Source organism: Mesocricetus auratus, unplaced genomic scaffold (genome assembly GCF_017639785.1).
Source record: "Mesocricetus auratus isolate SY011 unplaced genomic scaffold, BCM_Maur_2.0 Super-Scaffold_4256, whole genome shotgun sequence".
NCBI lineage: Eukaryota > Metazoa > Chordata > Mammalia > Rodentia > Cricetidae > Mesocricetus > Mesocricetus auratus.
Window position 1 is genome coordinate 86,717,603 of NW_024429182.1, and position 18,721 is coordinate 86,736,323.

General features: G+C 46.0%; 1 protein-coding gene across 5 annotated transcripts in view; it reads right to left on the bottom strand.

Annotated features, from left to right (window-relative positions):
- Positions 1–823: 823 nt before the first annotated feature.
- LOC101837165 (MICAL C-terminal-like protein) overlaps positions 824–18,721 on the bottom strand; it is a 53,094-nt gene continuing 35,196 nt past the window's right edge. For 4 of the 5 annotated variants that reach the window (XM_005075666.4, XM_040756248.1, XM_040756250.1 and 1 more), the window contains 3 exons: positions 12,050–12,149; positions 8,037–8,110; positions 824–5,638 (listed from right to left, as the gene is read on the bottom strand). In XM_005075666.4, coding sequence (XP_005075723.3) covers positions 5,454–5,638; positions 8,037–8,110; positions 12,050–12,149 — 359 coding nt within the window. In that variant the 3' untranslated portion in view covers positions 824–5,453. Of the gene's footprint in view, positions 5,639–8,036; positions 8,111–12,049; positions 12,150–18,071; positions 18,146–18,721 lie in introns of those variants that run through there. The other variant, XM_040756247.1, reaches the window with a different exon arrangement.

Here is an 18,721-nt window from a genome sequence, read left to right on the forward strand (position 1 = left end):
TCTTTAGCACTGGGTATAATCCTTTCTTTAAAACGCATCTATCATTGTGTGTGCCTGTGTGTAGGTGAGTGCATACAGCTATGCTGTCACTCCAGCGTGCCACCGTGTCTTCTCTAATGCTTTCTTTATTCCCTTGAAACTGGATCTTTCACTGAATGTGAAATTTGCCCTCTTGGCTAGCCCAGCTGGGCAGTGAGTCTGTATCTACCCCACAAGCGCAATCATGCCTGGCTTTTACACAGGTGCTGGGAATATAAACCCAGGTCCCCAAGCTTGTACAGCAAGTGTTCTTACCTGCTGAGCCATCTCTCCTGCACCCTTCTCATACCACACATACTTTTTTTTGGAGACAGGGTCTTGTGTATCCAGGCTGGCCTGGAACTCACCATATGGCTATGGCTGACCCTGAGCTCCAGATCCTCCTGCTTCCAGCTCCCAGGTATTGAGAAGACAGGTATGGGCCACCATGCCAGGTTAGGATGGAGGCATGATTTCATGACACCCACATCCTAACCTAGGTTCACAACTCCATCAGTATGTGAGATTTTTTTAAAAAGGCATCTCCTAGCCGGGCGGTGGTGGGGCACACCTTTAATCCCAGCACTCGGGAGGCAGAGGCAGGCGGATCTCTGTGAGTTCGAGGCCAGGCTGGACCGACAGCCTCCAAAACAATACAGAGAAACCCTGTCTCGTAAAAAAACAAACAAACAAAAAAGGCATCTCCTTAGTCTAGTAGCAACATGACCTTGTCCTCAACAAAGTTCATGCTGGAGAACAGCACAATTGGCGGGTGGGTGGGGGACAAAAAATATATAACACTGAGTTTTAAGTGAGTTCAGGATTTATGTCAGGCTACATCCATAGCTATCCCAGGGAGCATGCAGCTTGTGGGTCTCAGGTTGGAGTTTGGAGAGATGCAGCAGAGCTAGTAGCTTAACAATTTTGACCTCTATTTACATGTTGGAGCACACACACATACACATGAAAGCAGGGCAAAATACTGGATCATATATGCACACGCGCAAGCAGCACAAAACACTGGATCAAGTGGCGCCTGGACTGTGTTCCCAGGTTGAGCTTGATGGAGCAGGTGCTAGCACGTTTTTTTGTGAGGGTTGGTGATGGAAACCCATCCGAAGCAGGGAGGGAAAGTGCAGGTGATACCAGGCAGGAGACCAGAGGGGGTGCAGAGTAGGGCTGTGCAGCCTGGAGATCCAGGCCCCAGACTTCCGAGGCCACAGCTGGGTTGGGTCACTACAGACATGACCATGATCGATGGTAGTTAGTTGAGTGGCTGAGCCTCTTTGTGTCTTGGGCTCATCTTCTGAGAATTCAGACAATGCTTACTCAGGATTGCATTTTCGGGATGAGACAGGAAACTATGAGGCAGAGTTTATAGCACCCAACAGGTGGGGCCAGCTGAATTTGCAGTGACTCTTATGCTAGTGTGGGGTCCAGGGGCTGCCCTGGTCAACTGGTTGTCATGGTTTTTGCATTCTTTCTTTCCTTTTTTGTGGTGCTGAGGGTCAAAGCCAGAACATTATGTTTTCTTTTCCTTCGCCCTTTCTTCCTTTACGTCTTCCTCTCCTCCCCATCGTCCTCCCTATTCTGCAGAAGTGAGCTGGAAGAAGAAGCAGGCATATTTACCCAGTCTGCTCCTGAAGGCTTGGGATGGTGGTCTGTAGTTAACAGGTGTGGAAAGGCTGAGTCTGTCTGCCACTCAGGATCACTGAGAAGGCAACTGAGTTCCAGAAGATTCTCAAACAATACCCGTCAAGCTTCTCCGAGGTGGCTGTCCCTGTCTCTTCACCTCATAGGTCAGACTGTAAAGCACTAACAACTGTGGGCATTTCCCATTGGCAGCCAATGAGAAAAGCAGATCCCTTTCAAACAGGGGATCAAAGTTTTCTCACCATGCAGGGAGACTGAATGGAATGGGGAGTGCTCCCAGGACTGACCGGTTGATGTCCCGTTGTGGCCATCTAGCTGCATTATAATTTACATTCCACACATTTGCATGTGCTAAGGTTAAGAACCAAGGCAAAACAAACTTGATCCTCAAAGACTGTGAATGGAAGAAAGCAGCAAGCTCTGTGCACAAGGCTGTGTCCCTGGTGAATAAGTGGAATTCAAAACCAGCCGTCCCCAGGCAAGAAAATGAGAGGACCAGGCAGGTTGGGGTAAGGATGGCCTCGTCCCTCCCCTACGATGGCATTGAAAATACCTTTCTTTGTTAGAGAACACACCTGAGCTGAGCTCTCTCCGCCTCTCCCACTGGAATCCAATGAGAGGCTAGCAGGTAAATCCTTCCAGGTGCCTAGGGTAATGAGAGGTCTTATGCTAATTTCCGAACTCCTGTATGAAATCAAGGCTTTGTCCCAGGTCCTTTCATCGAGAAGAAAGAGATGAAATGAACGCTGCCCTCTGAGGGGCCGGCAAGCCCACATGAATATGTTTTGATTCCTGAGACACAAAACCATTTATTTGCGGGTTCATTTCGGTATTTAGAGCCATGCACATATAACACGTTTCCATCATCATGAATAGCTACCAATTGTTGCAGCAGATTAATCTTTTACAAGCTTGTCAGCAGAGAGGTGAGATGAAATAGGAGACTCTGCCCCGAGTGAACCTTCTGAGGACAATCAGTTCCCACATTGGATCTTGCCCACATCCATCAACCGCCACTTTCTCTATTTGTGCGATGGCGCCAGCTGCCCCCTGCCACCTCTGCCTAGCTGAGGTAGTTTCTCTGATCAGCCACCTGGGTGGGGCATGCTGCCATTCTGTTTGGAGGGAGAAGCCTATCAATCTGCTGCCTGGGAAGAGAGACATCACTGAATTGTCATTTGCCCCCCCACCACGCAAAAAAACATCAGTTGCATTGCAGCTCATCAGAGTTGGCACCACCTGCCACTTCCTTTCTCAGTGGCAATTAACATGCTGTAGCTTGCCATTGATTGATTCCAAGCAGCCTGATGCTGCCAACAAGGAGGTCTAAATGAAATGCTACAACCTGATAGGATTTTTCACAGTTTTAGCAACACGAACTTATTTTTATTGCCAGTCTACAGTATTCAGGGAGAAAAGCTATTCTTTTCTTTCTTTTTTTTTTTTCAAGACAGGGTTTCTCTGTGGTTTTGGAGGCTGTTCTGGAACTAGCTCTTATAGACCAGGCTGGTCTCGAACTCACAGAGATCCTCCTGCCTCTGCCTCCCAAGTGCTGGGTTTTGTTTGTTATTTATTTTTTTAGTTCTTTATGCTTGTCTTTGGGAATGGCAGTGAGTTCCTGTTTTGTGTATGTCTGGAAATGAAGAAGAGGACGAACCTCTTTTGTGTAGCCTAGCACCCAGCACCCCACCAGCACTCAGAGAATGCTGAATAAGTAGATCTATAGATGGACAGTTGGAGAGACCACACTTATGAATTCTTGATCCAGCGTGGGTAAAATTCTGAGCTTGTGACTATCAAAACCTGTCAGGCTTGATTTGGACACCGTGGGAGGCTGGATGTGAAATCTGACCCAAGGCTGGACTTGATCTCTGTTTCTTCTTGACTTTCTACCCTGGTGCTCTTCTGTAGAGCAGGACGGAATCCTTTCCCAGTCCTGCTCCATTGCACAGAGGAATCATCTTCAAGAAGTGCATTGAAGAGCCTAGAACATTCTCCATTGTAAGGAATCAAACCTTTTTAACTAGCCCAGCAACCACAGTATAACCCAACAGTAGGACCAAGATCGTCTTCTCTCTTGCCCACTTTGAGAGAATCCCTTTTAATACAACTAGTTAAGAGAAGTGCCAATTCTTTTTCACAATGACATCCTAGGTACCCCAACTCAAATCCTCTGTTAAACACATGCAGACATCAGAAAGTGTGCTTTCATCTAACTGGAAATGAAAACTGGAGCCACACATCTCTTTCTCAAAATGAGTTCATTTGTATGTATCCAATATTCTTCTCAATGCCTGGGGACTGAAAAATATTTTTTGAGACGAAGTCTGATTATGTCACCTTGGCTGGCATGGAACCTATTGTGTTTCCAATAACTTATGGCAAATATATCAACACTAACTCTTGTCTTCTTTCGTTCCTGTATACTCAAGGAAACCCAACATGTTGACATGGCCACTCGATCCACAAACATTTTTTTTTTTTGCAAATTTAAACGGTCTCTCTATCCTCTCTCTCTGTGTCTCTCTCTTTTAATCTCTCTCTCTCTCTCTCTCTCTCTCTCTCTCTCTCTCACACACACACACACACACACACACACACACTCATGACTCAATTTGGAGTTCAATAAATATGGGCATTGCCCTCAGTTCTACCTGGAAGTTAGAAGTGGTTTTGTCTTTGTCTCAAAAAGGTCATGCACTTAAGATGACCATAGGTGACCATGGAAAAGCGGCTTCCCCTGGTACCACAGTGTGTTTTTTAGTAGTAGTAGTCAGCTCACCAGTGTTTTATCAACAAATGAAAGCTTCTCTTTCTGCCATCACCAAAGCTCCCTCAAAAAGTACTATAAAACCATTCATTTCCTAAAAGTACTTATTATAGTCCAGGGCTACAAACAGAACATTGTGGGAATAAGAGGCTTCAAAGGTAGCAGATTTGGTGAAAACCAAAGAATCCTGCTGGCATGAACTTCAAGTTTTATTTCCTTTTTTCTTTTAAAAAAATTAAATTAACTCTCATTGCTTATGTATATTATATTAAGGCTTATAAATATACCTGGTAAATTAAATTCACCCTGGATTGAATTAACACCTGCTATATGAGTTATTGGCTTTATTTAATCAGTAATCTCAGGGTTTCTCTGCTTTCTCTGGAAACACAATTTAAATATTAAGCTAATCTTTAAACTGCCGCTGCTGTGTCCTGACATTTGGAAACTGGTCAGCCGTGCAAAAAAGACAAATATGGGCGTATTAATGAAAAGGCATTTCTTAGAAGTCTTAAAACATGTAACTCAATGAATTATAAAGAAAAATGACAAAGGCAGCCGAGAGGTCAAGCCTGTGTGACTTTCCAGGGAGCAAACAATGCTGGTCATCTGCCAAGATCACCTGCACTCTCAGGACTGGCTGTGTGCACTGCCAAAGCTCAAGAGTCAGTTTTTCATAAAGGAAAAAACCTTGGGAAGCCATAACAGATGTAAGACCTACAAGAGATGTCTGCTTTTTGAGACAGGGTCTCCTTGTATAATGCAGGGTGGCCTGGAACTCACAGCAGTCCTCCTGCCTCAGCTTTCTTCAGCAGGGATTACACATGTGAACTACCATATGGAGCTCATATGAGAGGCATTTAATTTTCTTTCTCTCTCTCTCCCCCTCTCCTTTCTTTCTTTCTCTCTCTCTCTCTTTCTCTCTTTTAAGCAGTAAGGTCTAAATTCAGTAACTTGGTGAGAAAGTGTGGTGTTCTTGGCTCTCTAGCTTCAGTGGGGTGGGGAGGGCATCTCACGTCCTGCTGAGCTGACAGCCTCTGGAGAGAACGAAGTTTTCAAAGTGTTGGTCTTGGGTTCTTTCTTTGACACGCTGTTCCTCTAGGGACTCCACAAGCTTGTTTCTTTGCTCAATCACCTGCATCATCTCCTTGAATATTTCTTGCTCCTCCTCTAGATCATTCTCATCTTTCTGGCCCTCTAAAGAAAGAAAGAAGAAAAAACTAAGCGCCCAGGTAAGATTGGGGCCAGGGGAATTCTTAGCATGGGAGTTCACAATTGTTCTGGGCTTGGTTACAAGGAAGTGAATTTAACACTGAGGAGCTGTCCTTAAAGCCAAAGAGGAGAAAGGTGAGTGCTTTGTGCTGGAGTCAGCTCATATTTCACGTGCGTGTGTGTGTGTGTGTGTGTGTGTGTGTGTGTGTGTGAGAGAGAGAGAGAGAGAGAGAGAGAGAGAGCATGTTTGTGTGTCAATGAGTGTGTAGTGGGGGAGGGGCACCTGAGAGAAAGAGAACTAATGCAGCCATACCCTGTTGAGCCTCAAGCCTCCTTCCCCTCCAAGAAGGACAGCAAACAGGCCTTTTTCCTGAGCACATCTGAGCCAAAGCAAGCCAAACTGCCCGCATCAGGGGCTCCTACATCAATGAGAGCAACACTTCTGCCATCTGTATGTAACGATAAATCGTATTTTTGTCTTGTTTTAAACATGAAGTGTGTGTGTGCACCTGTGTGGTGCCATCTCCTCTATCCCAGACTGGTGTCAAGCTTGTATGTAGCTGAGACTGGTCGAGATTTCCTGATTCTCTTGCTTCCACCTCTGAAGGACTGGGATTATAGGGAAGCACCACTATGGCATGGGTGTGGAGGTTGAAGGACAACTTTCAAGAGTTGGTTCTTGGGTTCCACCTTGTTCTCCCACAAGGTCCCTCTTGTTCTTTGCTGCTGGGATTACAGGCATGCACCACCATGGCTACCTCGAATGCCTTTCTTAATAGTGCTATATAATGCAGCCCTATAAGGCTTCTGAGAAACAGAAATGGCTCAGCAGATGAAGGTGCCAGCTATTAACCCTAATGACCCGAATTCAATTCCTAGGACCCGCATAGTGGAAGAAGAGAACCAAGTCGCACAAACTGTCCTCTGACCTCCACATGTGTGCTGTGGCATGTGTGTCCCCAATGCCCACACACAGATAAAATGAAAGTGTAGTTTTCTAAAATAAAGCAATAGTCTGGGCTGAGTCTCAGCTGTAGAGGGAGACCTTGAATGAGAGAGAGGAGCTTGTAAATCACTCTTCCATGGGTGGGGGATGAGTTTGTGCTAAACTGGAGCCCAGCTCTCACCTTGATTATTTCTCTTCATTGAGACTTGGTTTTCAAGTCTTAAAATGGCAATAAAATACTTAACCAAAAATGATGATTCGCAGTACCAGGTAACCCAGTGAGGCTGGGATAACGCTGGCCCTATGCGATCTAGAAGACCTGTAAGATGTCAGTGTCAGAAAGTCATCATAGGCCAGACCCACAATCCCACAAGCACACCTTAGAGCAAGTACTCTTATGACCGGAGTCAATGAATTCATAAAGCCCTGTGGGATATTTGCCTCACACACAGTGCCCCGTCATGGTCCCAGCCCATGCCACCAGGGATTATTCTTATTACCATTTCTAGTGCCCGGCAGAGCCAGGTCTGACTTCTCCATGGCCCCCAACAACTTTTACTGTCCTCATGTTCTGTGATAACTGATCTGGCTACTGGTCTCCCCATTGAGATCGCAAACTCCCAGTGGGGAGGGGCTGGTCTTCGCCTTGTGCTGAGCCTGAACTACCTTTTCCATAAATATTTGCTAAGTGAAAGGATAGTTAAGTAAATAGACGGACACCACTGTGCTTGCTGGGCATGGCGGCACATATCCAGAAACCCAGCAGGTGAGAGGCAGAGCAGTATGGTTTTAATAGGAAAATCTCCCCCATAGGCTCATGTGTTTAACACTTGGTCCCTACCTGGTGGCATTGCTTTGGAAGATTTTCTGATCTTTTGGGAGGTGGGGCTTCACAGGAGGAACTGGGTCACTGTCGGGCAAGGGATGAGGTTTATAGTCTTTCCTGGCTTCCTGTCCCATCTCTGTTCCCTGCTCTGTAAGAGCATGCTCCTCCTACCACAGACCCACCAGTCACCATCCTTCCAGATGTGGGGACCGTGCCCCCCTCAAACTGTGAGACAAAACAAACCTCTTCAGGTATTTGGTCACAGCCATGAGCAAGGTAATGAATATACAGAGGCAGGAAGACCGGGTGTTCAAGGCCAGTTTAAACTACACAAGAGTCCACCTTAATGAAAACGCATTTAAAAATTAAGTAAATTGCTTTATTCCTATCAACACATGGGATGAAGGAAATGTGGCCCTCACAAGGGAATGACACCTGCTGGAGACCTGCTGGGCTTCAGGGGAAGTCAAGGAACAGGCTGGCCTTGTGTTCTGGTCTCAAACTGGTGGCTACATAAGGTGGGATGGCCTCTCCATCATATCGTAGGGTGCCTTGCTCAAATGTCCTGCAGGGTGTCTTCAGCAGGGACCCCAAATGTGCCCCATACTCACCATCCTTGAGCATTTTCTGTCGTAGTTTCTGCTCCAGTCTGCTCTGCTGATCTTCTAGTTCCAGTTCTTGGGCCCTGAGTACAAGAAAATGTTCCAACAATCAACAGGGGAATACGTGGAAACATGAGGGAGTTGCCCGTGGTCAGTGACCGGCACAGTCTTTTTCCCCATTAAAACTGGCATCTTCTAATACCTCTAAATAGAAGGCATTGCTACTGCTGGGACCACTAGAGGGGCCTAGAAAGATGACTGAGATGTGCTGTATTTGAGAGATGATGAGACAGCCAGAGGGGACGATGCTGGAGATCACCACACTGTTCTTTAGGGTTTGCCTCTGTGGGGACCAGCAGAGCAGGGAGTGGAGCCGAGTCCTCTTTGACAGTCAACTGAGGACTTAACTTTTCAGAGCCTGGTGATGTCTCAGGCATTCCTCGCTGTGTAGCTCCCCAGATGCTGGCCCATGCAGTGTTGGGGGGACTCCTAAATGCCACTCTGGAATTCACCAGAGAAACAAGGACCCAGACAGATGTGGTAATGTCAAGAGGTGACACATAGAGTCACATGATCCTTAAGGAAAGACTGTAGAGAAAGAACAGGGTTGAGGAGAGAAGGACTGAGTGACCCTCAAGGGTTGAAGGGCACAGCTGCTTATGCACCCTCACAGAGACTAGAGGCTGTGGGCCATTGCTCCAGGGCCACAAAAGAAGACCAAAGATTGGAAATGGGTCCCTCTGTTAGAACATTCTCTTCTAGACCCAACCTATAGTTGCATGAGTGCCTATGATAGTGTTGAGTCCCCTTATTCTACCTCGTTGCTGCCATTAGTTTTCATATTTATTTTTCTTTGTTTTTGAGTTGGGGGTTCATGTACTGCAGGCTGACCTCAGAATTGCTATGTCACCTTGCACCTCCGCTCTTCCTGACACCCCCTCAACCCCTGTGTACATTGCTGGTATTACACACGTGTGCCGCTACCCCAGTAGTGCTGGGGATTGAACCCAGGGCTTTCCGAATGCTAGGCAAGCACTCTACCAGCTGAGCTACATTCTCAGCCCTGTTACTACCTCTACTTCTAAAGTTGCGGGCTGTAGAGATGACTCAGCTGTTAAGAGCACTGCCTGCCCTTCCAAAGGTCCTGAATTCAATTCCCAGCAACCACGTGGTGGCTCACAACCATCTGTAATGAGATCTGGTGCCCTCTTCTGGCCTGCAGGCATACATGCAGGCAGAGCACTGTATACTTAATAAATAAATCTTTTTTTTTGACGGGTCTAGTGAACTTTATTGATGGTATTCAAGAGAGCAGGGCTCCCTAAGCCCCTCCTTTATTCTGGGGGTCTGGGATGGAAACTGTGAGGGAGATGACCAGTGTGCATAATAAATAAATCTTTAAAAAAAATCCACAAAGTTGTTTGGGTGGAAGTCCCACCTTATTAATGACAACTGGGCCCTATGTAGGAACTCAGAGGTGATGGCAGCTCTCAGAGAGTCTCTGGGAGGAGCTTAATGACAAGGAGGCTGCTATAGGATCACCTTCAATGTCATGCTGAAGCTCTGTTATTCCTGGGTGACTCCCAGCCAAGGACTAAGCATCATAGAGGTGTGAGACCTGGCAAGTCCTTCCAAACATGGAGCCCTCTGATGGGCTGTCTCCACTCTGATGTTGTCTGCTTCGGCAGAGACTCGGAGCCATTCACACCAGAACTCCTGCCCAAGTCTCTGTCCTCAGTTGTTACAAGGCATCAGAACAGCAACAGGGGCCCAAGACTCTGCACTACCCTGTCCTCTTTCTCTTTATCCTTCACAGGTGTCGTGCTCAAATAATCTTACATATCACTCATTCTGCCTGCCCAAAGGGTCTGACCTGACACGCCAATCTAAGACAGCTCTCCCTGTTCATCCTCCAACCAAAACCTCCAACATGCCTCTGTCCAGTGCACACACCCCGGTTGTCCTATTTGACCTCTTTTGAGGAAGAAGTCCTTGGCCAGAGCGCTCTCTGGTGAAGCTAGCTGTTGGCTCTGGCCTGCAGCCACAGCTGGTCTCCCTTCTCCCCAAGACAGACTCTTGCACCCTTCATGAAACTCTCGATGGGCTGTCTCATTGCCATGTGGTCACTTCTCTGCCCTGCCCCTTCAACCTGTGAAGTGCTGGGGCTCTTGGCTTGTACTACCATGCCCGACTATGACCTATTTCTATAGAAACCAGCTGAGTTCCCAGTTCAAAGATGCTCTTGATAAATTTCTGTTGAAACGACTTTATAATTCAGACCTAATTCCAATACAGACTGTATGGCCGCATGCAAGGCAGATATGGACACACTTTATTTGATTCCTCTGAGGCTCATTATACTCATCAACTGAAAACGATAGTCTAGAAGCAAACGATTCCTAGAGAGGATCCCCCTCTTTCCATTCCATGCGGATGGAGAGTAGAGAGTGTAACTCCTGGCCTCTTCCTCTAACCCCTCCCATCCTCACTCTCAGGTAGATTTTGCAAAAATAGATGAGGCATGTTCACCTCGCTTATCCTTCTCTCCCAGGCTCTGTCTATCTTCAGCAGCCATTCGTTCTCAAGTCCCCTAAGCTTTGCTGGCTTTAGGCTGCTGGCTTGCAGGTGGGAGGAGGGGCTGCTCTGTGTGTTATAGGAAGAAAGCTTAGCACCCTTGTCCTGCATTCACTAGCCTTTAGTCGGAGCCCCACATGTGACAATCAAACTCATCTTCTTGGCCTTTGCATATGTCGCCTCTGGGGATATCGCCCCCTCTCCACTCTTGAGACCCAAGGTCTAGGATAAAGCCTTTCCTCTAAAGATCAAGTAGGTCCACTCCCTTTTTCATGAGGTAGATATACCAATTGTTAGATTTGACTAAGTGTCACAGGTTGAATAAGAAAGACATGTCGACATCCTAAGCCCTGAAAATAGTAAATGTGATGTTACTTTAAGAGGGGTCTTTGCAGACACGGTTAGGGACCTTGAGATGGCTAAATTCTAGATTCTATCAGAGAGCCCTCAGCCCAGGGAGACTTTCAAAGAGACAGACGAGGAGACACAGACACACAGAGAATACCATGTGGAGATGGGGTGAGACACAGCCACCACCAAAGAATCCCTGGAGCCACGAGAAGCAGAGGGGACAAGGAAGCACCCTGAGTGTCTGGGAGAATGAGGCTCCCTTGGCGCCTTCATGTGGACCTCTGCCTTCCAGACTGGGGGAGATGCTTCTGTAGTTGTGAGTCGTCTTGTTTATAGTTTGTCAGGAGCCCTGCAAGCCGGCCTGGGTTCTCATCCTCAGCTATTAGTCACCTTTAATAATAAAGGTGATATTGGGATGGCTTACCTGTTTCTCGCCTGGTTCACAACCTGGGCAGGGAAGAGTGGATCCTCTCTCTAAAGCTCCCCGGATGACCACTCAGGATCAGAGTGAAAACCAAAAGCATAAATGAAAACTCCTGCATAGTTCTAGAGCTTAGGGGTTTACTCTCAATGCTGTTTTCTCTCTGTCCAGTATGCTGGCAGGTACGGTGTCCTTCGTCTGCTTCAGGATCATGTGATGAACCATAAGTCTTCATTTTGACCATCTGACCAGGCCACCAGCCCTCTGTCCAAAAAGACACACAGACAGATCCCGGACAGCCTGTGTTCAGCCCTTCTTTCATTAAAGCTGCCAGGAAGTGGTCAGGTAGATTTCCCATGGTTCACACACAGGCCAAGCACAGCTTCCCCACTGATGGTGTGTGACTGGGGGCCAGGAATGGGCTGGCTGCCTTCTAGCTCCTTACCTGCTTCTAAAATCTATTTTAGCCACTGAACTCCGAAGAGATCGCGGGCCACTAAAGAGTCTTTCCACTAATGCCAGCATGATATGCAAGACACAAAACACCAATTTGCCTCAATCACTGTTCCGTATGCACAAAGAAGAAAAACCCTGGGACTCCAGCCAAGGACGGTGAGCCACCCGCTCCTGCTACCAGGCTGTTAGCACTCACTGTTATCTGTGTTGCCTTACTTACATGATCAGTAGCTCCGACTCATATCGCATTAATTTATTCTTCTCCAGAACCAGCTTAAACCATTCCTGCAAAAGCTGGGCTTCGTCCTGTGTCCCTGAATCTGCTTAAGAAATCAATGACAAATGGGTTAGATTGGCATTTCTCGCCCCATGATCAAACTGCTTCCGAGCCACTTTAGCAGGCCATGTTTGTGGCAAGCAGGGCTCGGCAGGGAGCAGCTCCTGGCACCCTGTGGATACCTCAAGGTCATGGGCATCACAAATGAAACCCACCTGTGCCTGCTCTGGGGGCGTCCTCTGGGGCCTGGAGGACATGGCTACTTCAATTCCAAGGGCACATGCCTGTGATGACTAATGTCCTACTGCCAAGGACTCATTTCCTGCCTACTTGTGTGTCCATAAAACTGATGTGTGTCTGTGTCAGAGAAGCCCTAGCTGCCTGCCAGGGACCTTTTCCCATCCCATCACCCCTCTGTAAATCAAACTCATACAGAGTGCCCAGGTAGAGTGTGGTCCCTTCTCAGGCCAGGGATGCTCACACCACATTTGATCACAGGCAGGTGATGGGCATTTTGATTTTTTTTCTTCTGAAGAAAAGCCAAATGATGAAAAAAAAATCACAACTAGAATTGAGTCTCACAGGAGAGAAATTTGTACCCCTATGATATCACAGCATAGATACTCCCCTTTATTAAACAGAGACTTAGCTGTGTATCCTGTGCATGAATTTGTACCCCTATGATATCACAGCATAGATACCCCCCTTTATTAAACAGAGACTTAGCTGTGTATCCTGTGCGTGCCTGCGGCCCATGGAGGTCAGAAGAGGAGAACAGTTTCCCCAGGAACTGGTGTTACAGACAGTTGTGAGCTGCCATATGGTGCTGGGGATCACGCCTGGGTCCTCTGGAATAGCAGCTAGTGCTCTTACTCACTGAGCCCTCTCTCCAGCCCCTAATTCAAGGTTGCAAAAAGAATTTTGCTTATTCGGTTTCTATCAAAGTCAGGGATAGAGGGATAAGTTATGTTCCCTATCTCAAGAAATTTGGAGAGAGTTCAGTGTATCTAGAAAAAGTAGTGTCTGATAATCTTTGTGATCTGATTGACTCAAAACTCAACAAAGTAACCCTCTGGAAATATAGAGGAGGCGGGGGAGACTCTCACACCTTTGTCCTGTGATCCAGGGCTACAGATATTGTTTTTTAACAGCCTGGTCATTGGACTTCATATTCACTAACAAAGGAACTCTGTCTTTCCACCGCAGTGATGGTGCAATGATGTTCCATGTTTTGTTTAGGTAGTGAGTCCTTTTCTTAATCCAGTTCAAGACTTTGCATGTATCTTATTAAATACCATCTTGTTAAACTGAGTGTGGAAGGACACACCTGGTATCACAGCATTTGGGAGGCCTATGCAGGAAGATTGCCATGAATTCAAAGCCAACCCCTGCTACATAGTAAGTCCCAGGCCAGTCTGGACTATGTAGAAAGACCCTGTCTCAAAAAACTAACTAACTAATTAACTAAAATGAATTAAATACCAACTTGTTTTTCTCTGTTATAGGGAAATCTCTTGACTATTTTATCCAAATGACACATTTCTTTTTTCTTTTAAAAAATGTATCTATGTGGGTAAGTACATGTGAGTGTGGGTTTCTTTGGAGTCCAAAAGAGGAATTCAGATGCCCTGTAATTGGAGTTATAAGTAGATGTAAATTTCCTGACATGGTGTTGAGAACTGAACTACTGTCTTCTGTGAGAGCAGTATGTACAATTAATCCTTTTTCTGTGGGGCACCACACACATCACACACTATACAACATACACACATCACACACCACTAACACAGACACATACAAAACACACACAGACACACACATGCACAACACACACACAACACAATAACACACACAGGCACACACAACACACATACACAGCCAATTTAAAAATAGTAAATTCTTTAAAAAAAACAATCTAAATTCAAAGCTCATTTTATCATCTATCCAGAGTCAATTTCTTCTAGATGTTTGTTTAATGTTTCTACATTAGGAACCGTTTTCCACGATAGAGAAAACAGAGAAGCTGCGAGCTGCAAATGCTGCTTCTCCTTATCGACTACCACGGCACCATCTGCCAACCGCTCTGGGCTTCCTCTTCCTTGTCCCCAATCCAAAAGAAACAGCTTTAAAGCACTGTTTTGCTGTCTGTAGAGACTCTTTTGCTTTTGTTTTTCAAATTCAGTCGCTCTGCTACGAGGATCTGCACAATCTAGTTAGATTGGTGCCCTCTATGACATGTCCTTGCTTCCGTCTCATGTGTCCTGAAAATCTTGCTCACAACGGACTTCCCTATGCGTCACAGTGACTTCCCTTGCCACACATGGAGCAAACACAAGATGCACTGAGCCACTTAATTTTCCTTTATCAGTAGAATAGTTGGTGATTTTATTGGCTCTGGCTCAGTTTTTTTTAAAGCCTTCTGCTCTTTAATAGACAAAGTCCCTTTGGGGAATCTGTAGATACAGCCTCTTGAAAAGGTTTACAGGTGTTGTAGCTTGAACATAAAATGTTCCTCATAGGCTCACTTAGTTGAACACGTGGCCCCTAGCTGTTCTGAGAGGTTGTGGAACCTTTAGGAGGCCAAGCCTCACTGGAGGAAGTGTGTCACTGGGGCTGGGCCTCGAGGTCTTATAGCCTGGCTCCACTTCCTGTTCACTGTTTATTTCCTAAATGCAGATATGATGTGACCAGCCAGGCCTTCCCTGCCTGCCGGCACTCCTTCCCACCATTGTGTCTTCCCCATCATGATGTAATAAATCCCTTAGGCTATTTTATCACAGCAACAGAAGAGTAACTAGGATACCAGGGAACCTGCCCTCTTAAAGACTCAAATACAGAGGGATCTTGCTTTCTTAATTACAATAGCGCACTGAAGTATGTGTCTACAGCTTCACTTACTGATGGTCTCCTATTATATTCTGATTCTCGTGGGTCAGTCAGGTCTGGGACATTCAAGTTACCTCATATCTCTCCATCTTGGTCTTCCCCATGTTCTGAAATAAGGATGCTGCAGATAGTGCTACCTTATAAGCTGGCGAAGGATGTTAAATGAAATAATACATGGCAAATGTTCAACACAGCGCTTTGTACATAGTAACCCTTCAGCGAATTGTCCCCTTGCAATACTACTCAGTCATCCTTCCCATGACTAGCTGCAGAAAGGTTTAGTTTCTATTAATCTTTAAAACTCAACTAGGTGATAAAACACAAAACGAAAAACAAAAAACAGAAACAAACTTTGTCTTTTAACAACTTGAAACCACTACCACCTTACAAATACTCATTCAGTGGAAATGCCCACTGTGGAGTGGATCATCTACAAAGATGCGAGTGCCTAGTGCCTATCCAGGCCTTTTACTGTCTCTTGTCTCCACAGGGCTGTGACTCCTCATCTAGGGCCAGGCTTCAGCTGGAGGGGTGTGGCCAGAAGGCAAGGTAGCTTCTGGCCATGACTGAGACACTTCAATTATCTACCCCTTCCCCTTATCCTCTCTGCTTGCTGGTACTGTCAAGATTATTTGCTCCTGAACTCTTGCCATGGTTCTTCTTTGACACAATGGAAGGATTCCACTTGTTATGGTGAAATCAACACTCAGAGTCTGGGCAGGGTGGCACCCCAGCACTTGGGAGGTGGAAACAAGAGGGTCAGGAGTTCAAGACCAGTCTGGGGTAGGTGAGATTTTTGTCTCAAAAAACTAATCAACCAATCAACAAAAAAAAAAAAGAAAAAGAAAAACAATAACAACAAACAAAAAACAAAACCACCACCACCAACAACAACAACAAAAAACCCACAACAACAAAACAAAAAACCACCACCACCACAAAACACCAGAAGCTCAACACAAACCAGCTTTTTGTTCATCATCGTTTATATTGACTCGGTTTTGCCCAACAGTGCTCTCAAAAACACAAAGCAAATTATGTCAGTCTCTACTGAAATTCAATGACTCTCCATATCAAGTTCAAGTGACCAAACCTGGTGCACCCTAGCTCTTGCTTACCTGGGGTGACTGGCATACAGTGTTCAGTAGTTTGTTTGCTGGATGGAAAATAATGGAACAAATGTACAGTTTGTCCTTTAAAGCCATGCTGGTTTTGTCCATTTTCCTTTCCAGGTGCTGCTGCTTTCCTGATTGTGTATTGTGCATTGTGTATAGAGTCTTGTTTGCTGTCTGGCTCAGAGCTAATTCTTTAGATGTGTTTTTTCTGCCTCCTTAGAATCTGTGAGGAGTCCTAATTTGGTTTTCACTGCATTTTTGGTAATGCACAGCACATCCTAACTGATGCTTGCTGGCAGTAGACACCTGTGGTGGAACCCTCTGTGCACTCTGTGGGGATCTTCTGCAGACTGGCTGCAGCGCTTCCTTCTGTTCTCTGCTTTCGTTTATTTTGGGTGCTGGTCATTGAACTCAGGGCCTCGCACATGCTAAGCAAGTGCTTTATCAGTTGGGCTACATGTCAACCCATGTCCTCTGACGTCTCATCAGCTCATGGCTCAGTTCACACCGGCTGGCTTCACTCAAGGTCCCAGAACTTAGAATTAACTGTCTCCTGCAGATTCTGACAGATAACAATGATGACCCATCATTGGGAAAAAGTTCTATTTCTGAAAGATTCTTTTTAATCCCAGGTAGATATTGACTTGTTAGATTTATTTATTTACGTGTGTGTGTGTGTATGCACATGCATGCACACTTGTGAAGGTCAGAGGACAATTGGTGGATGCCAGTTCTCTCCTTCCACCATGTGGGTCCTGGGGACAAAATTCAGGTTGTCAGAACAAAACAAAACTTGGTGGCAAGTGTCTGGGCCTCTGAAAAATCTCACTGAGTCATGGTATTAAGGTTTTTCAGATGATTTTTGCTCCTTTTATTGAAAACATCATAAGGCTTTCCTCAATTTTTAGTTTGGTGGCTATAAAATCACTCTTGTCTGCTTTTTCAATTGGATTATTTTATCTTTTGAATATTTGTTCTATCTTTGTCTGCCCTGGTCTTTTCTTCTGTACTTGTTTTTTTTTCTTTTCTTTCTTTCTTTTTTTTTTTTTGAAACAGGGTTTCTCTGTTTAGCCCTGGCTGTCCTGGAACTCACAGGGATTCACCTGCTTCTGCCTCCTGAGTGCTAGGATTAAAGCAGATTTTAAACAATCTGCTTAGGAAGGTTACCTCTAGTTTATCAGCACAGTTGGCAAAAAAGATCAGTGACCAACCTTTTGATATTGTGACAGGATGTTGTCCCTTACAAAGTTCACACCGGAAGAGAACTACACACGTGAGTTACAAATCAACCAACCAATCAGCTCACAGCCTTTTAAGCAGATGTGCTTGCCTGTGCTCCCAGCTGTCCTTGGGCTCAGGCAGCCCATGGGCTGTAAGTCGGATACACCTGTGTCTTCAGGGTAGCCAGTGAGGCCGGGAACAGAATGGACATGTAACAGAAGGTTACTGATATCTGTCAGTGAGGCTGTCTTCTTGGACTATGAGCACACCTGTGTGTGTCTTTGCCAAGTGTGCAAAGCATGTGGCTTATGTGTCTTAATACTGAGCCTCTCCTGTGACTACACTAGAAGATTGTGTGCCGCTCAGAACCCCACGCTGCACTGACTGCACAACCCACTCACCCACTGTTTGGTATAACGCCTGCTGTGTTCCGTATACTGGGCTCCCTAGCTGTGGCACTAGCTTTGATGTGCTAATCAGAACCTACTGTGTCATACCCTGGGATGTGGGGACAGACCTCTAGTACCACTGTGCTGCTGCTCCTGCTGTTTGCTGTGAAATGAATCACAACACCCCCCCTCCTTGGAAACACTTGACTTCAGCAATGGCTTCTACAGATTTGGGGGGAATGAGGCAAACTGTTTCCTTGCTTCAGTAACCTCAGATCTGACAGACTCCTGGAGACCCTCTGTAAGAATCTGGCTCTTTTGTGAAATCATATTTAAATACGGGGTTAACATTACCTTTGGCTCCACTTTTATGGTCCATCTGTACTAGACAATCACGGAGAGATCTCCTTCCTCCCCTGCTCGGCTGCCTGTGAAAGCACAGAAACCGGCCACATGGCCTGGTTGCCAAGGGGCTAGCCTCAACTCACTGCTTTTCCATTCAGAAAAGAAAGAGTTATAGAGATCGTGTTAAAGCTGTCTGCTCCCCACAGTTCATCTCCAAATGATGGCTGACAGTCAAACAGGCACCGCTCCATGCCACAGGCTTAGTCTTCTTCACTGAACAGTTTTCACTTAGTTGCTGCTGTGCTGAGAGTGACAATAAGAATCTATACTGGGGACTTCAGAGTTGACTCAGTGGGTAAGAGCACTTCCAGGTTGGTGCCCAGCAACTCAAAACTGCCTGTCAGCTTCAAGGAATTTAATGCCCCCTTCTGGCCTCCATGGGTACTACACACAAATGTGCTCGCGCACACACATACACACACACACACTTTAAAAAAAAAACTGGTCAGCTGGTGAGACAGCATTTTCCACATGCCTGACAACAGTTTGATCCTAAGAGTGGATGTGGAGGAAGGAGAGAACCAACTCCTGCAAGTTGCCCTCTGTGTGCCAGCCATGACATGTGACCCCAAGCATCCACATGATATCTATATATCAAT